The sequence below is a fragment of the Chrysoperla carnea genome, chromosome 1 (genome assembly GCF_905475395.1).
Source record: "Chrysoperla carnea chromosome 1, inChrCarn1.1, whole genome shotgun sequence".
NCBI lineage: Eukaryota > Metazoa > Arthropoda > Insecta > Neuroptera > Chrysopidae > Chrysoperla > Chrysoperla carnea.
This window is the reverse complement of record NC_058337.1, coordinates 121,035,501-121,059,931: the sequence shown is the minus strand read 5'-3', so window position 1 is coordinate 121,059,931 and position 24,431 is coordinate 121,035,501. Positions and strand designations below refer to the sequence as shown.

The window sequence follows — 24,431 nt, the reverse complement described above, 5'->3', positions numbered from 1 at the left end:
TTTAACTTTAAATAAGTAATATGTTAATTTACATTTAAACTCTCTCATTTTCACTATTTCTAATACAGCAAGTTGAAGTAAATAGTAAAGTATTTCTTTAGAATCACTTCGAATTTTTCAAAAAATCTTTATTGTCAAGGTTATTGCACTTATTGGGCTGAAAAAGGTACAACGGTTATGAAGCGAACTGTCCTCGGCCACTGTACTATAATAAGAGGAAAATTAAACAAAATAAAGTTTTTAAATATACAAAAATGATGTCAGTCAAAAAATTTAATTTTGAAATTTTGTACGTATTGCATAAACAGTTTGATAATTCATGTTCGAAAACATGAAGCATAAATTCTGCTTTTTATTAATAGTGTTGCTTAGTTTCGATTTAAGTTTGGGAAAAGTTTTTACTCGATGTGGATTTGCTAAAGAACTGCATGGTCATGGTATGACACGCAAAGAAATTCAATCATGTATGTAAATTTACACCAAAAAAAATTCTGAAAGTGTTAAAACAAGTATATTTGTAAAATTTTTAGGGACTTGTATTGCCGAATATATGACTGGCTTCAATACATCAGCTACCCGTGGTCCTTTCGAAGATGGTAGTAAGACTCATGGACCGTTTTTGATCAGTGATCGATGGTGGTGTAAAGAAGGTTCGAAAAAAAGTGAAAACTTCTGCAATGTAAAATGCAAAGGTATCGTATGCGAACGAATTTGCCATATTCGATTTCACCTCAAGATAAAAGAAGAATTAAATGCTTAAGTTTATTTGCATGGACATATTATATTTTTAGCTTTGCGTTCAAGAAAAATATCAGCATCTGTAAATTGTGCCCGAAAAATTTACTCACCAAAGGCTGGTTATTGGGCGTGGGATATTTGGACAGATAATTGTGAAAACAAATTACCAAATCTAGACAGTTGTTTTCCCAAATAAGAGGAAGAAGGCAAATTTGATCAAATTTATCTGCATACAATATAAGTCTTAAAAATTTACCAAAAGCGACCTAAAAATTATTTTCTCCCATTTTAAAAAATGGGACGTGAAAAATGGATTTCTTTTTTGAAAGCTAAAGAAATTTTTGCAACAAATCAACACAATTTTTACAAAAGTTACAAATTTTCATCCACATACATGATGGCCAGGCACTTTTTTAAGATTTTTGAAACAATTTCCGAAGTTTTATGTTATTATTTTTTATAAGAATCAAATAGCTTCTAATTGATAATTAATTGACTTAAATTTATATTGGGTTGTAAAACTTTTGTATTCAAATTTTCAAATTAATAAATATCTCAAAAATTTTTTTTAGTTATTTATTTTATATTTATAGTCCAAATATTGGAATTAAATAAATTGTTTAAGATGAAATACTTGTTAGATTTCCCGCACATGAATGATTACTTAATTCGCTTTTGTGAATCCAAATATAAAATATCGTGTAGGCAAAAGTTGCTAATAGTACTGGAAAAACTTTTGTAGTAAGTACATTGTCATTTCCTAAATATGCATTTATCCTTTTCATTGACAAACTAACCGTTCTCGGTCTACATTGCTGAATAAATCAACATTTTTAACAAATATCAAAATATAATATGGTTCATTTGTTCTCAATACGGATATAAAGCCTCTTAATTCAGGGCGATAAAGTATGCCTTCGGATTCAGGATTTGCTTCACTAGCAATTTGTTACCACCCTTAAAGATATATGGCTGTTACAGAGTTTTAGGTGTTCAATCAACCTGTGTTCAATCATGGTGGCCATGATCCCAAAATTTATCACTTTTTTGGTTATTTTGTTTAAGAATGGAAAAAGTTCATTTTGCGTCTGTTGGCACACAAAATTTTTTTAGCAAACAATTGTGAATTAGCAGCCTCTGGCACTCGCCAATTTAGTACTACAGGAGCGTCAAGTACCAGAGATCGGTCAAAGGGGACCCCAATATGGCACAGAAACATCGACTCGGCAAAATAAATATACCTATTGTTTAAATTTCAATCGTTCAATTTGCTCAAAAGTTACACAATTACAAACAGACGCTCCAACGTATTTGTTGTGAAATAAAGTGTTTATATAAAGACAGAATCGTAAAATGTTGGCAATAGTATACTTGCTAACAGTTGTATATAGGCAATCATGACTGCATAAAGGAAAAAAAAAGTTGGGAATAACCAAGTTTAATATGAGGAAAAGTAAATCAAATAATATTCAAAAATTTACAAAAATTGATTTGCGTCACAAAATATCTTAAATTTGCATATTCAGTATTGTAAGTGCGTTTGAAAGATAAACACTGTGTTAGTTAATTATTCTAAAACATGAAGTTTTCATTTTGCTTTATATTATTAGCCATATTGTTAAGCATCGATATAAGTTTGGCAAAAGTATATTCACGATGTGGATTTGCTAAAGAACTGCATGGCCATGGTATGACACCAAGAGAAATTGCAACTTGTAAGTGAATATAAAACAAAAAAATATCTAGACGTGTTAAACGTAAATTTTGGGTAATTTTAGGGACTTGTATTGCTGAATATATGACTGGCTTCAATACATCAGCACAACGTGGTCCATTCGATGATGGTAGTAAAACTCATGGACCGTTTTTGATCAGTGATCGATGGTGGTGTAAACAAGGTTCGAAAAAAAGCGACAATTATTGCCAATCAAAATGCAAAGGTATCGTATGAGATAAATCCGTTAATTTTACTTTTGAAAATTCTCTCGACATGTTTCATTAAAATAATTTGCGATATGCGATTGTGAGATAAACGGGAGTGCTATAGTTTGTTTGATTCGATATGATTTTTCTAGCTTTGCGTTCAAGGCGATTAACAGCAACTGTAAATTGTGCCAGAAAAATTGCCACACAAAATCGAGGTTATGGAGCATGGGATGTTTGGACAAATAATTGTGATGGAAAATTACCAAATTTAGACAGTTGTTTCCCTAAAGTTTAAAGGAAAACAAAATTATTAAATTGTCATCCACATTACATGAGGATCTGTACTTTGCAGTCAGTCCTTCGATTTTTGAAATTTTTTAAAAGGATCAAATAATAATTTTAAAGTACATTTATTCGAAATGAAATTCGTTTTTCCTTTTAGTGATTTCTGTCACTTTTTTTATACGTATCGTAATTCAATGGAATGGTGTCTTTATTTATTAATATAGTCTTCTAAATTATTGTTTCAACTACAGACTTTGGACTGATAAGACTTTGGACTTCCTAAGACAAAAATAGAGTTAAAAATTGGTTATCGAAGATAACCAATTTTTAACATTTATTTATTTAACAAGTTTGTGTTTTTAATTATTTTAAATTAATACTTAATTTAAAGTTACTAATTGGTAATTCATTTATTTTAATTTATATTATGGACTGTAAAACTATTGTATTCAAATTTCCTAATTAATAAATATTATAAATTTTTGTACCTGAATTTTCATTTCTCATTTAATAAATTTTCATCTACCTTTATTATTGACAAATAAATAAGCTAATCGCTGATCGACACAAATTACAGTTTCTCCGAGTCCGAATGTGACCGCAAAATTGTTAGTTTCAAATTCAAAGTAATTTTAGTTTCAAATTCAAAAATAATAATAATATCTATATTATGAAAATTTTCAGAAACTATTCGTTTTATAAAAAAATTATGCATTGTAAATTATAAAAATAAGGAAAGAAGAAGCATAAATATTAATATTTTTTTAATATAAATAAATATAAATTAATGTCATAATTTATTTAAAATTATTACAAAATAAAAAAACATTTTTAACAAAAAGAAAACCTACTTCAAAAGAAAAACTTTTCCAAAAAAAAATTTATATGTACTAAAAAGTAATAAAATAACGATAATTTAATGTAGTTGAAATTATTGTTATTATTGGAGTCAGTGTCAGTCAAGGAAACAACTCTGACGGAACAGTTTGCTACATTAGCTTGGCTGACACCGACTCCATAAATAACAATAATTTTAACTACATTATATTATCGTTATTTTATTACTTTTTAGTTCATATTAAGTTGTTTTGGAAAAGTTTTTTTTTTGAAGTCGGTTTTCTTTTTGTTAAAAGTTTTCTTTAATTTTGTGATTTTTAGTGATTCTGAAGTACACAAACTAATTTGTCAGAAAAAAAGAATCATCGAAATCGGTTTGCGTGACATTGAGTAATTCGTTCTCTTGCCGTGCACACTTAATGCAAATTTAAGACTTTTATGGTTTTCTCATGGATGCCGTTGTCAGAACTGGACCAAAATAAAATGAGACTAAATGAGAAGCACCAGCTTTCAAATAGATAAAGAATGATCAAAATCCGTTCACCCAGTCAAAAGTTCTGAGATAACAACACACATAAAAAAAATACAGTCGAATTGATAACCTCCTCCTTTTTTTAGTTGAAGTCGGTTAAAAATGATAATATTAAGAAATGAAAATTAATGTTCAAGTCATAGACTGCTATGATCATCCAAAAAAGTTAATTGATAGTTTTTCATTTTTGTAGAAATGACGGAATAAAATCTCATACAATTTTCCCACATATTTGGGCGGTGTGATGCTACTCAACTCTAACTAATTACGCTAACTAAGGCTTAATTAACTTATGATTAACTTTTATCGCGGATTAAAAACTACAATACATTGGTTGATTATAAAAAATTATGAAATGCACCATATATCACACAAATAACGGAAATCGGGGCCGCTGTGGTTTCCATCAAAGAATGTTTATCAGGAAAAATCAGACAAAAATATTCATTCATTTTTTATCACTTTATTTAATACATAAAAATATATGTAAAATCCATGGTTTTGACCTCGACGTAAACATAGGAGCAAAAGGCTGATTATAATTAGCGAGACCATGTGATATAAGTTGTTAGAAAGCTTTGTAAAAACCATAAAGGACTATCTTTATGATAACAACTGATAAAAAATTGCAGTTGAGGCATGAAATTTCCTCAATTCCTCATGAAATACCTAAGCGTGGGGTATGATTTTTACGATCTATATATTTCGCTAAAAAGTTTGCGATATGCGATCTCACGGTAAGCTAAAAGCCGTAACTCAGTGCTTTAGTTTATATTTTATCTGCCTAATTCAAATTATAACTTAAATTTAATAAAATTAATTAAAAACCACTTTTTATAACAATGTTAATTAAGATGAGCCTTTAATGAAGAAGGTACTTTATCCTCGAAAATCTTGGTAATTTATTAAAAATATATTTTACATTTAAAAAGAAACTAGTCGTTGTGTGCGTAGTCATGGTATAGACAATAAAATCGATGCCAGCACTTCCAGTGAAAAATTTTGGCGATAAAGGAGGCTGTTTTGACTAATTTGCAGGTCTTTACATGTTAATGTTATAGAAAATGTCAAATTAAAATTATTGAAAAACACTAATTAATTAAACTTAATGCATTAAAAATTGTGAAAATAAGAAATCAAATTGTACAAATAATATTTTTCAAATGTAAATTATCATAATTATTTATTTAAATTTGTGAGACAATAATATTAAATTTTCAATGTAAGTCATAAATGCAATCCATACAATTATATATACATCCATACAATTCTATACTTAAAGTAGTGTATCGTTATTATGGAAACGCCTCCAATAAAACTCACGAACGGTGCGAATACATTATTTATTCAGAACTTGTTCGCTATTGGGTTTTGGAAAAAGGTGTACGAGACATTTTTGAGTTAAAATTACGGGTACATTACAACTACTTCCCTATAGACTGCAGGGAAGTTATTAATAAGAAATATGACAATGATAACCAGAATAACTACTATGAGGAAAACCGTATAAATTAATAATAGGAAAACCGATTAAAATAATATTTATAAATAAACAGTTGATTTGAGTCACAAAGATTCAGTATTATAAGTGCGTTTGTAAGATAAACATTTTGTTAGTTAATTATTCTAAAACATGAAGTTTGCATTTTGCTTTTTATTATTAGTTATATTTTTAAGCTTCGATATAAGTTTGGGAAAAATATATTCACGATGTGGATTTGCTAGAGAACTACATGGCCATGGTATGACACCAAGAGAAATTGCAACTTGTAAGTAAATTTACATTAAAAAAAAATTTGAAATAATTTAAAAAAAATAATATATTTGATAATTTTTAGGGACTTGTATTGCTGAGTATACCACTGGCTTCAATACATCAGCACTCCGAGGTCCTTTCGATGATAAAACTAAAGTTCATGGACCATTTTTGATCAGCGATCGATGGTGGTGTGCTGGTGGTTTTAAAGGTGGAAAAAATTTATGCAAAACCACATGCAAAGGTATCGTATAAGATTAAATCATTAATTTTACTTAGTAATAAACAAGTAAATTTTTTATAATTAAAATTTCCCAAACTAAAAAAACGTAAAAACCCAAAATTTTGTTTATAATTAGCAATGAATAACTTTTCTAGATTGCTATTTCCTTAAAAATGCATCTAGTTGATATGATGATACGATTCAACTTAATAAGCTTACTTAAGCTATATGTATCATTTTTATCGCTCGTACCTCAAAAACTACTCGTTAAACAATTTTGTGGTCGCCAGAGCTTTTGATCAGAAGGATTCAAAGAACATTTTGGGAGAGGTTTGAAAAAATTTCACTGAAAGCCATTTTCTTAATCATATCCTAACTATAAAATATGCTTGGCTTTAATAGCCCGTAGCTCGAAAACTACTTGAAAAAGATTTGTGGCCGTGTGAACTTTTGATCTGAAAGATCCGAAGAACATTTTGGGAGTAGTTGGAAAAAGTTTCACGGTAAGCTATTTTTTTATCTAATCATGCGGAGTCCTTTTTTATGATTAAAACTTCCCAAGTAGAAAAGTAAAACCCCAAAATTTTGTTTATAATTAGCAATGAAGAACTTTTCTAGATCACCCTTTCCCTAAAAGTGTATCTGTTTCTGTGGTGTAATACTACTCAACTCGAATTAAATAGACTTACTTAGGATAAACTTGTAAAACAAGTTGTGTTATCAATGTCTTTATTTAACTGGTTCCAGTTTATGATTTTACGATTCACTTTTACCGTGGATTAGTATATAACGGAAATCGTGGTCACTGTGGTTTCCACAAAAGAGTGCTTGTCAGGAAAAATCAAACAATCATATTTATTCATTTTAATTACTTTATATAAAATATAAAAATATCAGTGAAATCCATGTCTTTGACCTCGTCTTAATCCGTCCGCACTCACGCTCGATTTAAACCATAAATAACTTTTATTTTTCAAATGATATATGTGGCTGAAACTTTTCTGTCTTCATATAATTTTATCTATTCTCGAATTATGATTTTGTGAGAATTTCTCTCATCAGAATATTTAACGCGCAAAATATTTCGCACGTGCAGAGCGCGTGAGGAATGTAAATAGCGAGATCAGGTGATATGAGTTATTAAAAATGTTTATAAAAATCATTAAAGCCTTCCTAATGTTGAGTTAGGAAGGCTTTCCTAAATCATAAGAAAAGCCTTTTTGATCGAGTGTTATCATTTATAACGAGGCTTGTACTAAGAGCGTTGTATGAATCATACAATGTACATATTTCGTTAAAACAAAATTTACTATATATGATCTCACCGTAAAATAAAAGCCGTAAACGAGTGCTTTACTTTAATTTTAAATGGTTTTTTTTAGCATTACGTTCAAGCAGAGTAACAGCATCGGTAAATTGTGCAAGAAAAATTTATCAACAACAAGGCTATGAAGCATGGGTAGTTTGGACAAAAAAATGTGATGGAAAATTACCAAATTTAGAAAAATGTTTAAAATAAGAAATTAATTAGTTTTTTTTTTTAAAGCTATATAAATTAACATTAATATGCGTGGCAAATTAGGGCCCGTAAAACCGATTTCTTTGTGGAAAGTAAAGAAATTATTGCAGAAGTTAAGAAGTCAAAATTAAATTTTTAAAAAGATGATATCTGAAAATTATGAAAGCTTTTCAGAAAATAAGTTACTGTAAAATAAGTTTTTATGGGCAAGCCAATTTTTACTGAAATTACAAATAATATTTATAAAAAAATTCAAGAAAAAATTTTAATTTTACTAATTTCCAAAAGAACTAATATTAATTTACGGTAACTTTTTTTTCATAATTGTAAATACGAGTATCATCATACTCCAATGTTCAATTTTACACCTAATATAATAAATCTCTATATATTATAAATAAGAAAGTAAGCATGTTTGTTTGTTTGTTTGTTACGCTTTCACGCTTAAACTAGCGAATGGTTTTTAATGAAACTGTACAGCAATATAGCTGATATATCAGAATAGCACATGAACTATAATTTATAAAGATATATTTAAAAAAAATAAAAAAAATTTAATTTAATTTGCAATTTGACATTACCATAAATTACAGATTTCTGTAAAAATAGTCAATACCACGGCCATATTCTCTGATATGCCAATGAATAATTACTATTATTAAAAAAATACATTTAAAAAAATAGAAATCTAAACATATATTTTACCTGTGTAAAACAATCCTTACCATTATTTCAAGTGTTATAGAAAGGGGATAAGCGAGAGCAATCTTTATCAATCTGTACTTTTAAACCCAGCGAAGCGGGTGGGTATCACTCTAGTTAAAAAATAAATTGATTATAAATTTTGTGTGTGTTTTATTTAAAAAAAATTTTGATATTTAATAACAAAAAAAACCCCGACAGGTACATTATGTTTATTCAGAAAATAAGTGTACAAAACATTTATACTAAACAGTTATACAAAATTGATGAATTTAACAAATTAATTCTGAATTGTAAATTTTATGAAAATATTGTTTAATCAATCAAACAAAAAATTTATATTGAGATAAACACAAAAAATTGAATTATTATTTCAATGTTTTTAAGTGTACCGTATCTCAAAATGTGGAACATAAATTTTAATTTTATATCGTGAATGTGATGAATATTGCATATGTGTCATGTAAAATGCCTATCTTACACATATGGAGAAAAATGGTAATAAACTAAGAAAAAACTAAAGTTCGTCGTTTATGTGTACTTATAACTTGTGTTTTATGTACAATAGTATTGAATTCTTTCCGAAAGGCTTTGGCTGTAAAAAAAACTGTATCTTATAACTTCTTCTATTGTATTGGATGTGTAGTTAAAAAAAAAAGAATGGGAGGTTCCTTAAATCAAAATAAGAAACCAAGTTTATATCAATCCATGGAATCGCAGAACCGATCTTGATTCAAAGACTGGCAGAAATAGATGAGAAAACATTCGTGAAAAAGCTCTTAAAAGTTTTTTTGGACGTATTATTGACGTATACAAATTATAAAAAATATATATTATTAATATAATCAATCTCCTAATCGATGTTTATATAATATAATCTCCTAATTGTGGTACTGAATCATTTTGCGGTGAGATAAAATCAGACTTAACTTATTTTTAAAAAAATTCAAGTTTGCTTGCATTTTAATGGTAAATTTTTTAATTAATTTTATTTGTTAGACAACTTGTATCACATATACGAGTATTTGAAAAGATACAGATATAAATTACAGGTATCAATTTTTAATGTGGCTAATATTGGAAAACGGTTTTTCTGATTTCCCGGAGGATTGCGTTTGTGAAAAATGAAATTTTTCGAACTTTTCTGTTAATTTGACTTTATTTCATACAAATACATTTAAAGTGATCAAATTGTATGCATTTGTGTGTTATTTCTACTTGACGTGATTTTCTCGAAATCTTTAGGCATTAATATTTCAAAAACTATGAAATATATCGAAAAATCCACTCTTAATTTTAGTGTAAACAGAATTGATATATAAAATTCAAAACAGAAGTCAAACACAAACAAATATCATTCACTTATTGAGGAAGTACCTTAATCAAAAAATATAATTGAAAAATTTCAAAAATGTACTACATTTTGAAAAAAATAATAAAGATAAATAATTTAAAAAAATATTTTGTTGTGGTGAAATATTTTTTTGTTATTAACGTACAGAATTTTAATTTCCCATGTGTGATTCGTCAAGTAGGTATGTAGTTAAATTTTCCTTATCAATAGTAATTAATTTTCATTTGTAGTAAACGTGAAAGTTTGAAATCAAGAATGATACAATTCATGACGTCCTATGGACATCGGCTGATCGAAGATAAAACTTTTAATTTTTTATTAATTTTTAGTCATGCAATTCGTGATAATAAATACTGAAAAATACAATATGAAACTTTCGGATAGAATTGAATAATATATATGAAAAAATGGTTTTGCCCAACTCTAAATTAAAATTACGATTTTCTGTAATTTTCAACTTGTGAAATTTTGTAATTGATTATAAATTAACTTCCTGATGAGCTAGAAATTTGGACCATAATTCAAAAGTGGATGACAATGCAGCATTCATTTAACCCTAAAAAGCAAGAAAATCTTTTATTTGTTATCGAAAATTTAAAAAAAATTTCGATAGTTTTTTCTAGAATAGTTTGCGTTTTTTGTGAATCTTTTACAAGCCACTAGTTTAAGCTACCTGCAAATTATCAACTTCCTATCTTTTATAGTTTTGTAGAAAATGGACACCAAGGTTTTGTGCTAATTTGCTCACGAGTAAACAGTGATGTCACTGGCTAGGTGGTAGGCACGCTGAACGCCTGGGCCTTACAGGGTATTATGGTTATTTTAGGAGCTTTCACAGTGAGGAGGAGGAAATGATGTCTCATCTTCTCTGTCACTGCCCAGTTCTTGCAACGAGGAGGTGGACTCACTTGAGTCAGCCTTTCTTTGACGATCTGTTCGACCTAAAGTCCGTTGACTTCAAAGCGCTCCTGCGTGTATCTCACGCCAGGCCAGCCATTCTAACCTAACCTAAACAATGAAGTCTACGAAAAAATGTTTCAAACAAAATTTTTTTATTTTTTTATAAGGAACATTTTTTGTAATTAAACTTTTGTTCTATCTCTAAAGGCTTACAAGATTTCAACTCCCTATAGTTTTGGAGAAAATGGTCACCAAAGTTTTGTCCTAGTTTACGCCCTCATGGGTAAACAGTACCGCTTACGAAAAAATGTTTTAAAATACAGTTATTTATTTTTTACAAGGAACAAGGAACAATTGACCTATGTGGTTCATTTATGAACTCAAACTTTCTTTTTACGTCCTGAGCACCCTATAAAAATTTCAACATGACATGTTTTTTGGGCGGACAGAAATGGGCTTATTTGATGATTATGAACACCTATACCAAAATTTTGTTTGTAGCATCAATATTTTTAAGCGTTACAAATTTGTGACTAAACTTAGTAAACTTAGTATCTTGATATATTTCATTTATATATGGTATAAAAATAATATATCCTAACTTTTTGAACAATTTTTTATATTTAATTGATAGCGGTGTGATGATGTTTATTCAAGTGGCTTGTTTATTTACTAAAAAAAAATTTTTCCAATAAAAAAACTTGAAAATTAGAATATAATTAAAAAAAATTAAATAAATACAAATTATCATACAACATAATTGCACCTGTAATCACACTTAAAATTAAGTATTAAAAAGACGTCTTAAATTAAAATTTAATTTATAGTTGTCTTTACCTTCAAGTTCATAATTTTATAGAATTATGAATAAAATTTTACAATTTGTATTTATTATCGGAATTGTGGTAACTTTTGTTGCCACAAATCCAATTGAAAAACCTGAAGAATGGTTGGCAGCAGATAAAGAATGGTGGCAAACTGCTGTATTCTATCAAATTTATCCAAGATCATTCCAAGATAGTGATGGTGATGGAAATGGAGATTTAAATGGTGAGTATTTTAAATTTTTATTCACAATTTGAAAGAGACTAAAATTAATTAATCGTTTAGGAATTCGAGAACGACTTCCACATTTAAAAGATATTGGAGTAACGTCAGCATGGCTTTCTCCAATTTATACTTCCCCTCAAGTAGATGGGGGTTACGATATCGCTGACTTTAAGGATGTGGATCCAATTTATGGAACTTTAGAGGATTTTGATAAATTGGTAGCTGAAGCCAAGAAACAGGGTATTAAAATAGTCTTGGATTTTGTACCAAATCATTCTAGCGATAAACATGAATGGTTTGAGAAATCAGTAAAACGTATTGATCCTTACACCAATTATTATGTTTGGGCTGATGCAAAAATTGTAAATGGTACACGACAACCACCAAATAATTGGATTAGTGAGTTCCATAATAGTGCATGGGAATGGAATGAGGAACGTGGACAATATTATTTACATCAATTTGCTATCCAACAACCTGATTTAAATTACCGAGATCCATTTTTGGTTGAAGAAATGAAGAATGTATTACGATTTTGGATGGATCGTGGTGTGTCTGGATTCCGTGTTGATACTATTCCAAGTTTATTTGAAGTTGCGTCGTTACCAGATGAACCAGAGAATCAAAATAAGGGTAAAGAATGTTTACCTGTGGATTATTGTTATTTGGATCATGTTTACACCAAAGATCAAAGTGAAACCTATGATATGGTTGTACAATGGCGTGATGTTTTGAAAGCACATTCCGCTGCTACAGACAAAGTTCCAAGAGTGATTATGACTGAGGCTTATAGCCCAATTGATAAAATTTTTGGATATTATGGTAATGCAACACATGATGGGGCTAGCTTTACTTTTAACTTCTTTTTGATACAGAATCTAACTAAATCGTCGAATGCAAACGATTTCAAAAAAATTAATTGACACATATTTGGAATATTTACCAAGCGGTCGAACTCCAAATTGGGTGGTAAGTCCGTTTTTTTTCCATACGGCCATAAAGTACAATTCTGGTATTTTTTATTTGTGAAATTACATTTTCCCTATTTTCCATAATTCTCAGCTTGGAAATCATGATAACCACCGTGTAGCTGATCGTTTGGGTGCTGGTCGTATTGACGCTTTGAATATATACACAATGACGTTGCCCGGAGTTGGTGTTTCTTATAACGGTGAAGAGATCGGTCAGGAAGATGGTTTTGTATCATGGGAAGAAACACAAGATCCTAATGCAATTAATGCTGGTGAAGATCGATATCTACAATTCACACGGGATCCAGAACGTACACCCTTACAATGGGACACAACTAAAAATGCTGGATTTAGTACAGCCAATAAAACTTGGTTACCTGTTAGTGACAAATACAAACAAACCAATGCCAAAAGTCAATCCCCAGCAAATGCCGATTCTCATTACAATGTGTATAAAACACTGATTCAGCTACGTAAAAAATCAACTTTACAAGATGGATCAGTAGCGACTCAAACGGTTGGAAAAAATGTTTTGGTTGTAACCAGGTAAGTTTTATGCAAAAATTTTTGACTTTACAGCATTTCTATATAATTTTTTGGGGGTTTTAGAGAATTGAAAAATTCACCAACTTATTTATCAGTATTAAATTTGGGCGACCAAAATGAAGTTGTGGATTTATCTAAGGTTGCTACTAATGTTGTAGAAAAATCATTAAAAGTTGAGGTTGCTAGCGTGGGTGCTTCCAACAAAAAGGGGTAAGAAATCTTATTTAAATGAACTAGAAACATATAAAGCGAGTTTCTAATATTCAATTTTTAATTTTTTTAGATCCACAATTCCCAGAGGTGAATTAAAATTGGGTCCAAATGAAGCTTATGTTTTGTCTACGGATTTATAAATCAAAACATTAATTTGTTGATATTTTCATAAAAATCAGTCATCATTTTCATTGTTTTCCATTAATAATTATTATTTAATTAAAAAATATATTTTAATAAATTATGATATAAAATAAAAAATAAATATAGTTTTTCTTTGAATTTTTTTTGTTTTCTTATTTTTCCACAATATAATTTAATTGGAAGTTTCGCATCGTTAATGTCATTGAAGATATTGTATTTTGCTATAAATTAGTAAGTTGAATGACGAATTGAAAAAAATTTGGTTACCGGCCGCTAGTAATTTTCTTGAACCTACAAAAGCCTAAACTCCTTTGCACTTTCGTTATGGAAAGTGCCTTTTAGTCTGAATTTTCAATCTTGTTAGACCTTGATCTTGTAAGTCCTTGAAGAATCTTTTGGATCTTGATTAATTAAGCATTTTTGACATACAAATCTTATATTGGAGTGTTTTTAAAGGGATGTTTTATTATACACAAGGGTAACTTTCCTAAAAGATTAATTAGGAAAGCTAATATTCGTTAGTTAAAAACATGACAAATATTTTCCCATAAAGAAAATTATAACAAGTGGAACTCGTTTTTCCATAAAGTTCGTTTAAAGTGATGAAATGATTGTGTATTAGTTCTTCAAAAAGATGATTTCCTATAAATCTTGAGGCATCGTTATTTCGAAAACTATGGTATATATCATAAAAAAAAGTTCACTTAATTTTCGTCTAATTTTCCTAAGTTCTAACAAAGTCAACCCTGAAAATTTGAAACTACTTTAGGGTAAAGCAGGCCCATACTTGAGGTTAAAAAAATTTCGCACGGTTCATCTAGTAATTTGACATTGTGAAAATCATCATGTAACGTTGCAGAACGTTGCAACATTTGCAACTTTTTTTTATCAAAATGAAAATTCAGTTTGAGCTACTTACCGTATGTCACTTGATTTTCATTGGCTTATATCGTCAATATGGGTCGGCTTTTTATGTTTTCGTAAGAAATTTTAAATCAACCGATTCAATGAATAATCAAAAAAACAAACAAACGGTCAAGAAACGCAAGCTTTGACGAGTGAGCGCTCTTAAAAGTAAGCACAACGCCGTCAATGTAATATTTGGCTGGTATCACGAGTAACATAAATCGTAAACTGAAATAAAAATTCGTAACGCAGGAGCTATGTTAGCAAAGGGAATTGAAAAATCCGAAATTGAAAAATAACACATTTTCTTAAAATTGAATATTGCAATTTTGTATTTTTCAAGAATTTTTATTTACTAAGGGTCTAGAGAAAAATCACAAGAGTACTTTTTTGCTGAAAACTGATAAAAAAATACACAAATATTTTTTATTTTGAAAACATTCAAAATTTTGTACTTTGCGCAGCACCTTAACGAACTTGACCCTCCAAATACCAAAAGCTTTCTTGATACCAAATTTTATTCAAATCGGACTCAAATTGCGACTGCTAGAGAGGATACAGGTAGGATCGATGGAGGAATATATTAGATGGGATCGAAGAACATTTGAAAATTTCATCATTAGTATAAAAGCAATAGCTCTATTTCCTTCGGAAATTCGCTAAAAATTAAAATTCGATCATTTTAAATGGAAAAACGCTTATGAATTCTAAGAAATGAAATTTTTTTAAAAAAATAATGAAATAATCATTTTATTCCAATTAAAATTCCTGTAAAAACTGGAATATACCAAAGATAAGAATCAATTAACAGGTTTATTGATAAACAAATCAATTTACAAACAAATAAATATATCTATCTGCCATTATTTCCTTATCGATACAAAAGTGTTTTATTTACATTGTATAATTTTCATTTTGCTATCTATGATAGAAATTTTCCTATCTCAAGCTGAGAACGTGACGAAATTCATTGTTAAAAAATATTGATTATAAAAATTTTTTGAATGTGATTAGCTCATTAGGTGATAGGTCAATTTTTGGCTAGCATTGATAAACTGTATTCTATTATTCTTCAAGTAAAGTTCATGTGAAAATTTTATCGAAGTTATTTCTAAAAAATTTTCTTTTATCTACTTTTTTTCTTGCTCTAGTAATCGAAAGGATGTTAAATGTTAACTATTTTATATATTGATAAGAGTTTAGAGAGATAGAGATATGAGATTTTTGTGTATAGAGTAAAAACAAGTGTTAGCTGCTAGAAAATATGTTCTGAACATGGTACCAAGTAGATATTTTCTTGGTTCAAGATAATACTTTCTTGCTATATTTTAAATTTTAAGCTTATTTTCTTGAATTAAGTTTTGGGATAGTTGAATCAAGAAATATTTATATATTATAAGAACATTAACATCCAAGCAAACGACTTTACTTCAATAAAATTTTTTTGCTTTGCAGGTGTAGTTGTCAACTTTAGTAGCTCAGTCGGTTAAAGCATAACCAATTCCGTTCGCGGTATCTCAAGAGTAGCGGGTTCAATTCCTGCCGCCACAACAAAAATTAATTTAGTTAATAGTCGTGAAAGGCTGGTGTAGTGCATGGTATATCCATGAAGAAGGTGCACTCAGCCTATCAAAATAATTGAGGAGCTGATAAATGAAATTACCAGCGGAAAAGCCAGCGGTCGTGGACAGCTAATATAACCCAACCTAAACTAGATGTAGGAGAAGAACACATACAAATAATTTTTTTGTTTTCGAGACCTGGGAGATTTTACATTTTCTATAAAAAAGAGCACTAAAATAGAGAAAAAAAATGTATCACAAAATTTGAAAACTTATTATCCAACTTTCCAATCCAATATCAAATGTTTTGTGATAAGCTTATAACTGATACGCTCGCCAAACCACATAGGGAATTGATAATACTTTTAAAGAGCTACATAAAAACTTCAAAAATATTTCCAAGGTCAAAATCTAAATTGGTAATATTTAATAAAAATTTTAATGGAACCCCCGACACAAAATCAGCTCTAATAGATTAGTCTAGCATCGTAGCTCCTAAATGGATGAACTGTTTTTCATTTATTTTTTTGTTTGAAAGGAAATTTAATCTAGAGAGCCTCTACCTTTGTTTCAAGTAAATCTGCCCAATCGTTTGTAGAACATTTTTTCTAATTGGCTTATATTTCTCCATTCATGAAACATAGAACACTCTTGATAAAATTATCTTTTAACAAAAAAAAAAAAAAAAACAACATCAAAATCGGTTCAATCTCTTAAGAGCTACGATGCCACAGACAGACACACAGTTACACCAATAAGTACGTAAAACTGAAAACGTGCCTCATTGTTAGTCGGGGGTGCAAAGCTCTGGTTGAATACAAAAGTTGAAGTATTTCTTGGTCAAAAACTTGCAAATCTGTCGAAGTCAACCTCCGTTCTATTCACTTTTGGAATGGATCAGAAAAATTAACGAAAGAAAAATTTTATGCGTATGATGTACAATCCAAAGGAAATCTTATAACGTGTAGATTTGAATTCAACAGAAACTTTCGCTTGTAATTTATTGCCAAAGCATTTCATAAGTAAAAATATTACTTTTAAATCAATTTTCTAAGCTAGAAATAAAATTATCCTTTCTAAAACAAAAAAAAAAGCTTTAAATTGAACCAAAACCAATGCGGTATAAACGATAGAATGCGTTAAATTATTCGTCAGGAAATTTGATTGATGCATAAATAAAAATCTGGTCTATGGAGAGTAAACTTTTATTAATTCCAAGAAAACACGGATCTCAAGGCATATGCATTATCAGACTTGACTAATCTATTGATAGTATTTTTAAGTATTTAAATCAAATCAAGAAATAATTTCATTCATTATTTTTAACTGTTGCAATACCAAGCAGAATGAATAAAATTTTACAAATTTTATTTACTATCGGAATTGTGGTAACTTTTGTTGCCACAAATCCAATTGAAACATCTGAAGAATGGTTGGCAGCAGATAAAGAATGGTGGCAAACTGCCGTTTTCTATCAAATTTATCCAAGATCATTCCAAGATAGTGATGGTGATGGAAATGGAGATTTAAATGGTGAGTATTTTGAATTTTTATTATCAATTTAATATTTGAGACTTAAATTAATTAATCGTATAGGAATCAGAGAACGACTTCCACATTTAAAAGATATTGGAGTTACTTCAGCATGGCTTTCTCCAATTTATAAATCACCTCAAGTAGATGGGGGCTACGATATCTCAGATTTTAAAGATATTGATCCAATGTTCGGTACTTTAGAAGATTTTGATAAATTAGTAGCTGAAGCCAAAAAGCTTGATATTAAAATTGTCCTTGATTTTGTGCCAAATCATTCAAGCGATAAACATGAATGGTTTGAGAAATCGATAAAACGGATTGAACCATATACCAGTTTTTATGTATGGGCTGATGCAAAAATTGTAAATGGTACACGACAACCACCAAATAATTGGATTAGTTGGTTTCGTAAAAGTGCATGGGAATGGAATGAGGAACGTGGACAATATTATTTACATCAGTTTGCAATTCAACAACCTGATTTAAATTATCGAAATCCATTTTTGGTTGAAGAAATGAAGAATGTATTACGATTTTGGATGGATCGTGGTGTTTCTGGATTCCGGGTTGATACACTTCCAAGTTTAGTAGAAGTTGAATCATCGCCAGATGAACCATTAAATCCAAATCCGGGTGATGATTGTTTGCCAGAAGATCATTGTTACCATGATCATATCTATACGAATGATCAACCTTTGACTTACGATATTTTGGCTCAATGGCGTGATGTTTTGAAGGAGCATTCTGCTGCTACAGATAAAGTTCCAAGAGTGATTATGATTGAATCTGCTAGTAGAATTGATTTGAATATGAGATATTATGGAAATGAAACTCATGACGGAGCTTGTTTCCCATTTAATTTCTTTATTATATTCAATTTAACAAAAGAATCGGACGCCACTGATTATAAATATTTAATTGAGAACTACTTTACATATTTACCAAAAGGTCGTACTCCTAACTGGGTGGTAAGCTAATTTGTTTAAATTTTTTTAATCTCACAAACTTCGCATTTGCTCAAAGACATTCTTAGTAACAGCCTTTCTGTTTATATATTAATCCAATTTTTGGTTTTAGCTAGGAAATCATGATCGCAATCGGGTAGGCAGTCGTATGGGCGTTGGACGTATTGATGCTTTAAATATGTTAATAATGACATTGCCAGGTGTTGCGATTTCATACAATGGAGAAGAAATTGGTCAAGAAGATGGTTATGTATCTTGGGAAGATACACAAGATCCTTGGGGATTAAACGCTGGTGAAGATCGATATTTATTATTTACACGTGATCCAGAACGAACACCTTTGCATTGGGATACAACTAAAAATGCTGGATTTAGTACAGCCAATAAAACATGGTTACCGGTTAGCGAAAAGTATAAGGAAACAAATGTAAAAGCTCAAGCTCCAGCTAATGTTGATTCGCATTACAATGTTTATAAAACATTGATTCAGTTACGCAAAAAATCAACGTTCCAAAACGGTGAATTAACGGTCCAAGCAATTGGCAAAAATGTTTTGGTTGCAATCAGGTACAAATGTTAAAAACGTTTTAATTGTTTCCGAAATTTTAACATTTTCGTTTTGTTTTAGAGAATTGAAAAATTCACCTAGTTATTTATCAGTATTAAATTTGGGTGACCAAAATGAAATTATTGATTTATCCAACATTGAAATTAATTCGGCCACGAAAAAATTGAAAGTGGAAGTTGCTAGTGTAGGAGCTAAAATTAAAAAAGGGTTTGTAAAATTATATGAACATAAAAATTTTGAAATGAAATTTAATTTTTATATATTTCGTATTCTTTTTTCAGATCTATAATTTCGGCCGAGAAATTGGAATTAGGTCCAAATGAATCTTATGTTTTGTCCACTGATCTTTGAAGACTTTATTCATGAAAAAATAAACTAATACTGGATTGTTCAACAAGATATCACCACTTATATGGTGGTACATAATTTGTAATTTTCGATCATTGGAGCCTATAAATTGCTGCCGGACTGACTTTAGAAGAGATTCCAAAGTCATATGTCTATTGTCATATTTAGGTTTTAACGATAGAACATAAATAAATTTTGTACTACCATATAAATGTTAACATCTTATTGAACAACCGTGTACAACAAATTAAATTATATTATTATTATTTATTTTAATTATTTATTTAAAAATATGTTTACAAAATAAAAATTATTTAATTTTCAATTGATAATATTTAATTATATTTTTCCTGATACTCCTAACAGGAAATAACAATTAACTGAGTTAATTGTTGAAATATCCTGTATTGACATACAGTATTGAGTACCATTGTATTCATTATTATCTTAAATTATGATATTTTTTTTTGAATTTCGAAAGTGTTAATATTTCTACCTTAAAGGTTACGAAAAATATTTGCAAAAAAATTATCCGAACATTATTTTATTACAAAAGTTGTAGTAATTTAGTGGGGGATAGTTGGAATTCGAAGTATGATAACACTTTCCCCTCTCCCGACACCTGTTAAAATAGAGTAGAAATCTTCTTCGATTATTTTACACATGTAAAAGTACATGTATCAAATAATCAGTTTTCAATTTTTTAAATTGTAAAAAGTATGTCTGACAACCTTGGTTGAACAGATGTCCATAAATTGAATCTTCTTAGCCTTATTTTATAAAATGTCAAAAAAATAAATTTAAGTTTTTTATTTTATTTTATTTTATATTATATCTTTACAAATTATAGCCCATGAGTTATTCTGATATATGAGCTATATTAATTTCAACTTTCATTCAAATCCATTCAGTAGATTTTACGCGAAAGCGTAACAAACAAGCAAACAAATAATCTTACTTTCACATTTATAATAATACAATAAAACTGATCTCTTTTGATCCCGATGGAAGGAGATAAACTAAAAGATGATGGCTTATGAATGGAAATTGTAAAATGATAAAATGGTAAAAAATTTCCAGGCAAAAGCTTGCTATTATTATTATTATTATTTTAGCCCATATCATCCCACTTGTTGGACAAAGGCTTGCTACTAAATATTGGTAAATTTTCATTACTGCTATAATTGAACTATTTGCAGCCGAATAGAGCGTAATTAGAGTAGCCAATTTGAATCGTCTTCAACAACCTATTTTTTTTTTTTTTTTTTATTATCGTTTTCTTATCTAACCGAGTGTTAGAAAAGATAAGATTTGTTTATAAATACAAATGTTTATAAATCATTATTAGAGTCAAAAGAAATTTATTTGAAATCATGAAGGCTTTCAAATATTTTCTTTTAATTTTGCTACTAAATATCAATAAAATAATTTGGGCAGATGGCAGTCCGATTTTGTTAAATAACGTCGATTCAGATTGGTGGAAAACAACGGTATTCTATCAAATTTATCCAAGGTCCTTTCAAGATAGTGACGGTGACGGAGTGGGAGATTTAAATGGGATTAGACAACGGTTAGGGCACCTAAGTCAATTAGGTATCACTGCAACATGGTTGTCACCAATTTACAAATCACCGATGGTTGATCATGGCTATGATATAAGTGATTTTCGTTCAATTGATCCATTATTCGGTACTATGGATGATTTTGATAAGTTGTTAGCAGAAGCAAATGAATTAGGGATTAAAATTATAATGGATTTTGTACCGAATCATTCGAGTGATAAGCATGAATGGTTCGAAAAATCGGTAAAACGAATTGATCCATATACAGATTATTATGTTTGGCGTGATGGAAAAATTGTGAATGGAACTCGACACCCACCAAATAATTGGGTAAGATTTTATATTTATTAAACAAAATATTGCGGTAATTTTAATTTTTGCGAGGTATCGTCCAGGAAATGTATTTCTGGTTACATGAAATAGACCATGGGGTAGAAAGGGTGCTATGTTGCATGATTAATACATACTATGAAACTTTTCATGTTCGAGATGTCAGACAAGGGCATCGGTGTAGTATTTTTAGACAAAATAATTTATTTCTTAATAATTATTAATGTTATCAAGTGGCCATAGTGACCCGCAAATTCCCTGCTGCATTTTTTCAGACCGATAGATTAAATATGACGTTATCATGCTCATTTAAAAACGAAACACTTTCGAAAAAAAGGTCGCAGAGAGAAGCTTGATAGACTCTCCAAAAGGAAGCCACACACGAAAGGAAGTTTCAAGTATGTATTACTCATTTAACAAAGCAACTTTTCTATCTCACGGTCTAATTACATTTAACAAACAAATAAGGTCGAATAAAAAAATTCTTCTCACATTAAACCAACTTTTTTTCTTAATATTTTAGAACAGCGGAATGTCTCATTCAAATGCTTGGCAATGGAATTCAGAACGCGGACAATATTACTATCACCAATTTACAGTCCAACAGCCGGATTTGAACTATCGTAGTCCAAAATTAGTTCAAGAAATGAAAGTATGACTAATTTATAATAACTCTAGCCCAATCATTTGCTATCCTTTTTACGATATTTTTCAGGATATTTTAGTATTTTGGATGAAAAAAGGTGTGTCTGGTTTTCGTGTGGATGCAATTGGTCCATTATTTGAAGATGAGCAATTTCGAGACGAGCCACTAACAAATGATCCAAACTGTCCCATTGAAACTGATGACTGTTATAATTATCATATTTATACTCAAAATCTGCCAGAAACATTCGATATGGTTGTACAATGGCGAGATCTTTTAAAAGAATATGCAGCGAAAACTGATAATGTGTCGAGGTAATGATTTTACATTTTATACATTAAGTTTTATGTTTCTATTACAAAATTGTACATTCCTCCAAATATTTTTCATTTCTAAACGGGCCATTAACAGTAGCCACATTTCAGGGTTATAATGGTGGAAACATATGAAGGTCCTCCACTTGTAATGAAGTTTTATGGAAACTCTACCCATGAAGGCGCGTGTTTTCCATTTAATTTTCAATTTATTGTAAATTTAACATCCGAGTCCAACGCACAAGAATATAAAGCATTAATTGATAAATGGATGGATAATTTGCCAGAGGGCCGTATACCTAACTGGGTTGTAAGTAGACAGAACTTTTTGATTCCATGATTGCAAATTTTTTGAATAAACATAACCGACCTAAAGATTACCGAAAGTTTAACGCGACCGCTGACGAGTTAAAACTTTTCAATTTAATTTAGTTAGGAAATCATGATCAACATCGTGTTGGCAGTCGTCTTGGTCCAGAACGAACTGATGCCTTGAATATGCTCACAATGACATTACCTGGAGTTGGAGTTACCTACAACGGAGAAGAAATTGGACAAGAAGATGGTTTTGTATCATGGAAAGATACCCAAGATCCAAATGCAATTAATGCCGGTGAAGATCGATATCTACAATTCACACGGGATCCAGAACGTACACCTTTACAATGGGATACAACCAAAAATGCTGGTTTTAGCACAGCAAACAAAACATGGTTGCCAGTTAGCGAAAAGTATAAACAAACAAATGTGAAAGCTCAAGTTTCAGAAAATGTTGATTCGCATTGCAATGTTTATAAAACTTTGATTCAGCTACGCAAAAAAACCACTCTCCAAAAGGGTGATTTAACGACTGAAATAGTTGGAAAAAATGTTTTGATTGTAATCAGGTACAAATTCTTTGATTAGCCATTTCTTCAAAATAATTATAATTTGTTTGTTTTAGAGAATTGAAAGACAACCCTAGTTATATATCAGTATTAAATTTGGGTGGAAAAACCGAAACTGTAGATTTATCTAAAATTGAAATTGACTCAGATGTGAAAAATTTGAAAGTTGAAGTAGCAAGTGTGGGTGCTAAAAACAAAAAAGGGTTTGTAAACTTCATGATAAAATTCTCAAATGAATTATAATTATAATATTTAATTTACTTTCAGATCCAAAATTTTGAGAGGAAAATTGGAACTGAGTCCAAATGAAGCTTATGTTTTATCAACTGATCTCTGAACAATATATTAATCTATATTTAAGCATGTTTACAAAATAAAGATTTTTTTAATGTGAATTTATTGTTTTTTTTTGCTCCTTTTTTTCTGACATCCCTGTCATCTCCGGCTTCATAGTTAAAGGAAAGAAAAGCGTCGTTGATATAAATCAATTTATCCCAAAGCTATTATTTGTCTAAAAAAAAATTCTAAATCATATATTTAAGTTGCATTTCCTCTAAAAGCTAACAATTTTCGATAAAATGTTATTTTTTTATGAGAAAACAACGCATTTTTGGAAATTTCCCAAAAAAAAGGCGTGATTCACGTCTAGGCATGGTCCAATAGGCGTGACAAACGCCTAGTACACTCTCTCACAACCCACAAGGGCTGTAAGAGTAGAATATTATAGTTTAGCCTAATAAAACCGAATATATGTCTTGCTTTTTTCTGGATTCTGTTTGAGTGGATGGCATTCAAGATTCAGTGAGGTAAACCATAAATGAGGTAAAAAGTAGTTGCAGTAGGAAATAAGTATAACCGGTAAATTATCGAAAAGAAGAGTGGAAATTAAATGGTAGGCAAGAAGGTCATGCTATAAGCTAACTATCAAATTTGACGATTTGTAGAGATTCCGACATTAAAGGATTATATTTTTCAATTTTAATCACCTTTAACTATATAATTTTTTTTTTCGTAATCATTTTCTTATCAAACCTCTTGTTAGAAAAGATAACTCAGTAATTCTTGAATCATTTATAAAATATCGCTAGAGTAAATTTAAATTTATTTGAAA

The 24,431-nt window shown here is 29.6% G+C and overlaps 5 protein-coding genes across 16 annotated transcripts in view; 4 read left to right on the top strand and 1 right to left on the bottom strand.

The window, feature by feature from the left end:
• LOC123306212 (calcium/calmodulin-dependent 3',5'-cyclic nucleotide phosphodiesterase 1-like) overlaps positions 1 to 24,431 on the bottom strand; it is a 312,151-nt gene that overhangs the window by 19,666 nt on the left and 268,054 nt on the right. The gene's annotated exons all lie outside the window — the stretch shown is intronic.
• Positions 264 to 1,019, top strand: LOC123290373 (inactive lysozyme 1A-like). Its single transcript, XM_044870519.1, has 3 exons — positions 264 to 464; positions 531 to 692; positions 792 to 1,019. Exons 1-3 carry the CDS (start codon positions 320 to 322, stop codon positions 932 to 934), a joined length of 450 nt encoding a protein of 149 aa, XP_044726454.1. The 5' UTR covers positions 264 to 319; the 3' UTR covers positions 935 to 1,019.
• On the top strand, positions 2,247 to 8,001 carry LOC123290375 (inactive lysozyme 1A-like). 3 transcript variants are annotated; one of them, XM_044870523.1, is made up of 3 exons: positions 2,247 to 2,453; positions 6,157 to 6,318; positions 7,680 to 8,001. In XM_044870523.1, the coding sequence occupies exons 1-3, from the start codon at positions 2,318 to 2,320 to the stop codon at positions 7,814 to 7,816; spliced, it is 435 nt and encodes a 144-aa protein (XP_044726458.1). In that variant the 5' UTR covers positions 2,247 to 2,317; the 3' UTR covers positions 7,817 to 8,001. The 3 variants fall into 3 exon arrangements, with proteins under 3 accessions (XP_044726458.1, XP_044726456.1, XP_044726457.1); XM_044870521.1 differs by lacking the exons at positions 6,157 to 6,318; positions 7,680 to 8,001 and adding exons at positions 2,517 to 2,678; positions 2,814 to 3,243 and having other exon boundaries at positions 2,251 to 2,453; XM_044870522.1 differs by lacking the exon at positions 2,247 to 2,453 and adding an exon at positions 5,904 to 6,087 and having other exon boundaries at positions 7,680 to 7,995.
• On the top strand, positions 11,627 to 23,715 carry LOC123306217 (maltase A3-like). Of its 3 annotated transcripts, XM_044888143.1 has the most exons (9): positions 11,627 to 11,677; positions 17,553 to 17,697; positions 17,761 to 18,095; positions 21,997 to 22,125; positions 22,189 to 22,433; positions 22,545 to 22,743; positions 22,866 to 23,320; positions 23,377 to 23,523; positions 23,588 to 23,715. In XM_044888143.1, the coding sequence occupies exons 1-9, from the start codon at positions 11,636 to 11,638 to the stop codon at positions 23,655 to 23,657; spliced, it is 1,767 nt and encodes a 588-aa protein (XP_044744078.1). In that variant the 5' UTR covers positions 11,627 to 11,635; the 3' UTR covers positions 23,658 to 23,715. The 3 variants fall into 3 exon arrangements, with proteins under 3 accessions (XP_044744078.1, XP_044744080.1, XP_044744079.1); XM_044888145.1 differs by lacking the exons at positions 21,997 to 22,125; positions 22,189 to 22,433; positions 22,545 to 22,743 and adding an exon at positions 18,778 to 19,156 and having other exon boundaries at positions 17,761 to 18,668; positions 23,245 to 23,320; XM_044888144.1 differs by lacking the exons at positions 21,997 to 22,125; positions 22,189 to 22,433; positions 22,545 to 22,743; ... (1 more) ...; positions 23,377 to 23,523; positions 23,588 to 23,715 and adding exons at positions 18,778 to 19,232; positions 19,294 to 19,440; positions 19,515 to 19,813 and having other exon boundaries at positions 17,761 to 18,668.
• Positions 12,569 to 13,738, top strand: LOC123290363 (maltase 1-like). The gene is made up of 4 exons (XM_044870508.1): positions 12,569 to 12,791; positions 12,885 to 13,339; positions 13,403 to 13,549; positions 13,623 to 13,738. The coding sequence occupies exons 1-4, from the start codon at positions 12,717 to 12,719 to the stop codon at positions 13,690 to 13,692; spliced, it is 747 nt and encodes a 248-aa protein (XP_044726443.1). The 5' UTR covers positions 12,569 to 12,716; the 3' UTR covers positions 13,693 to 13,738.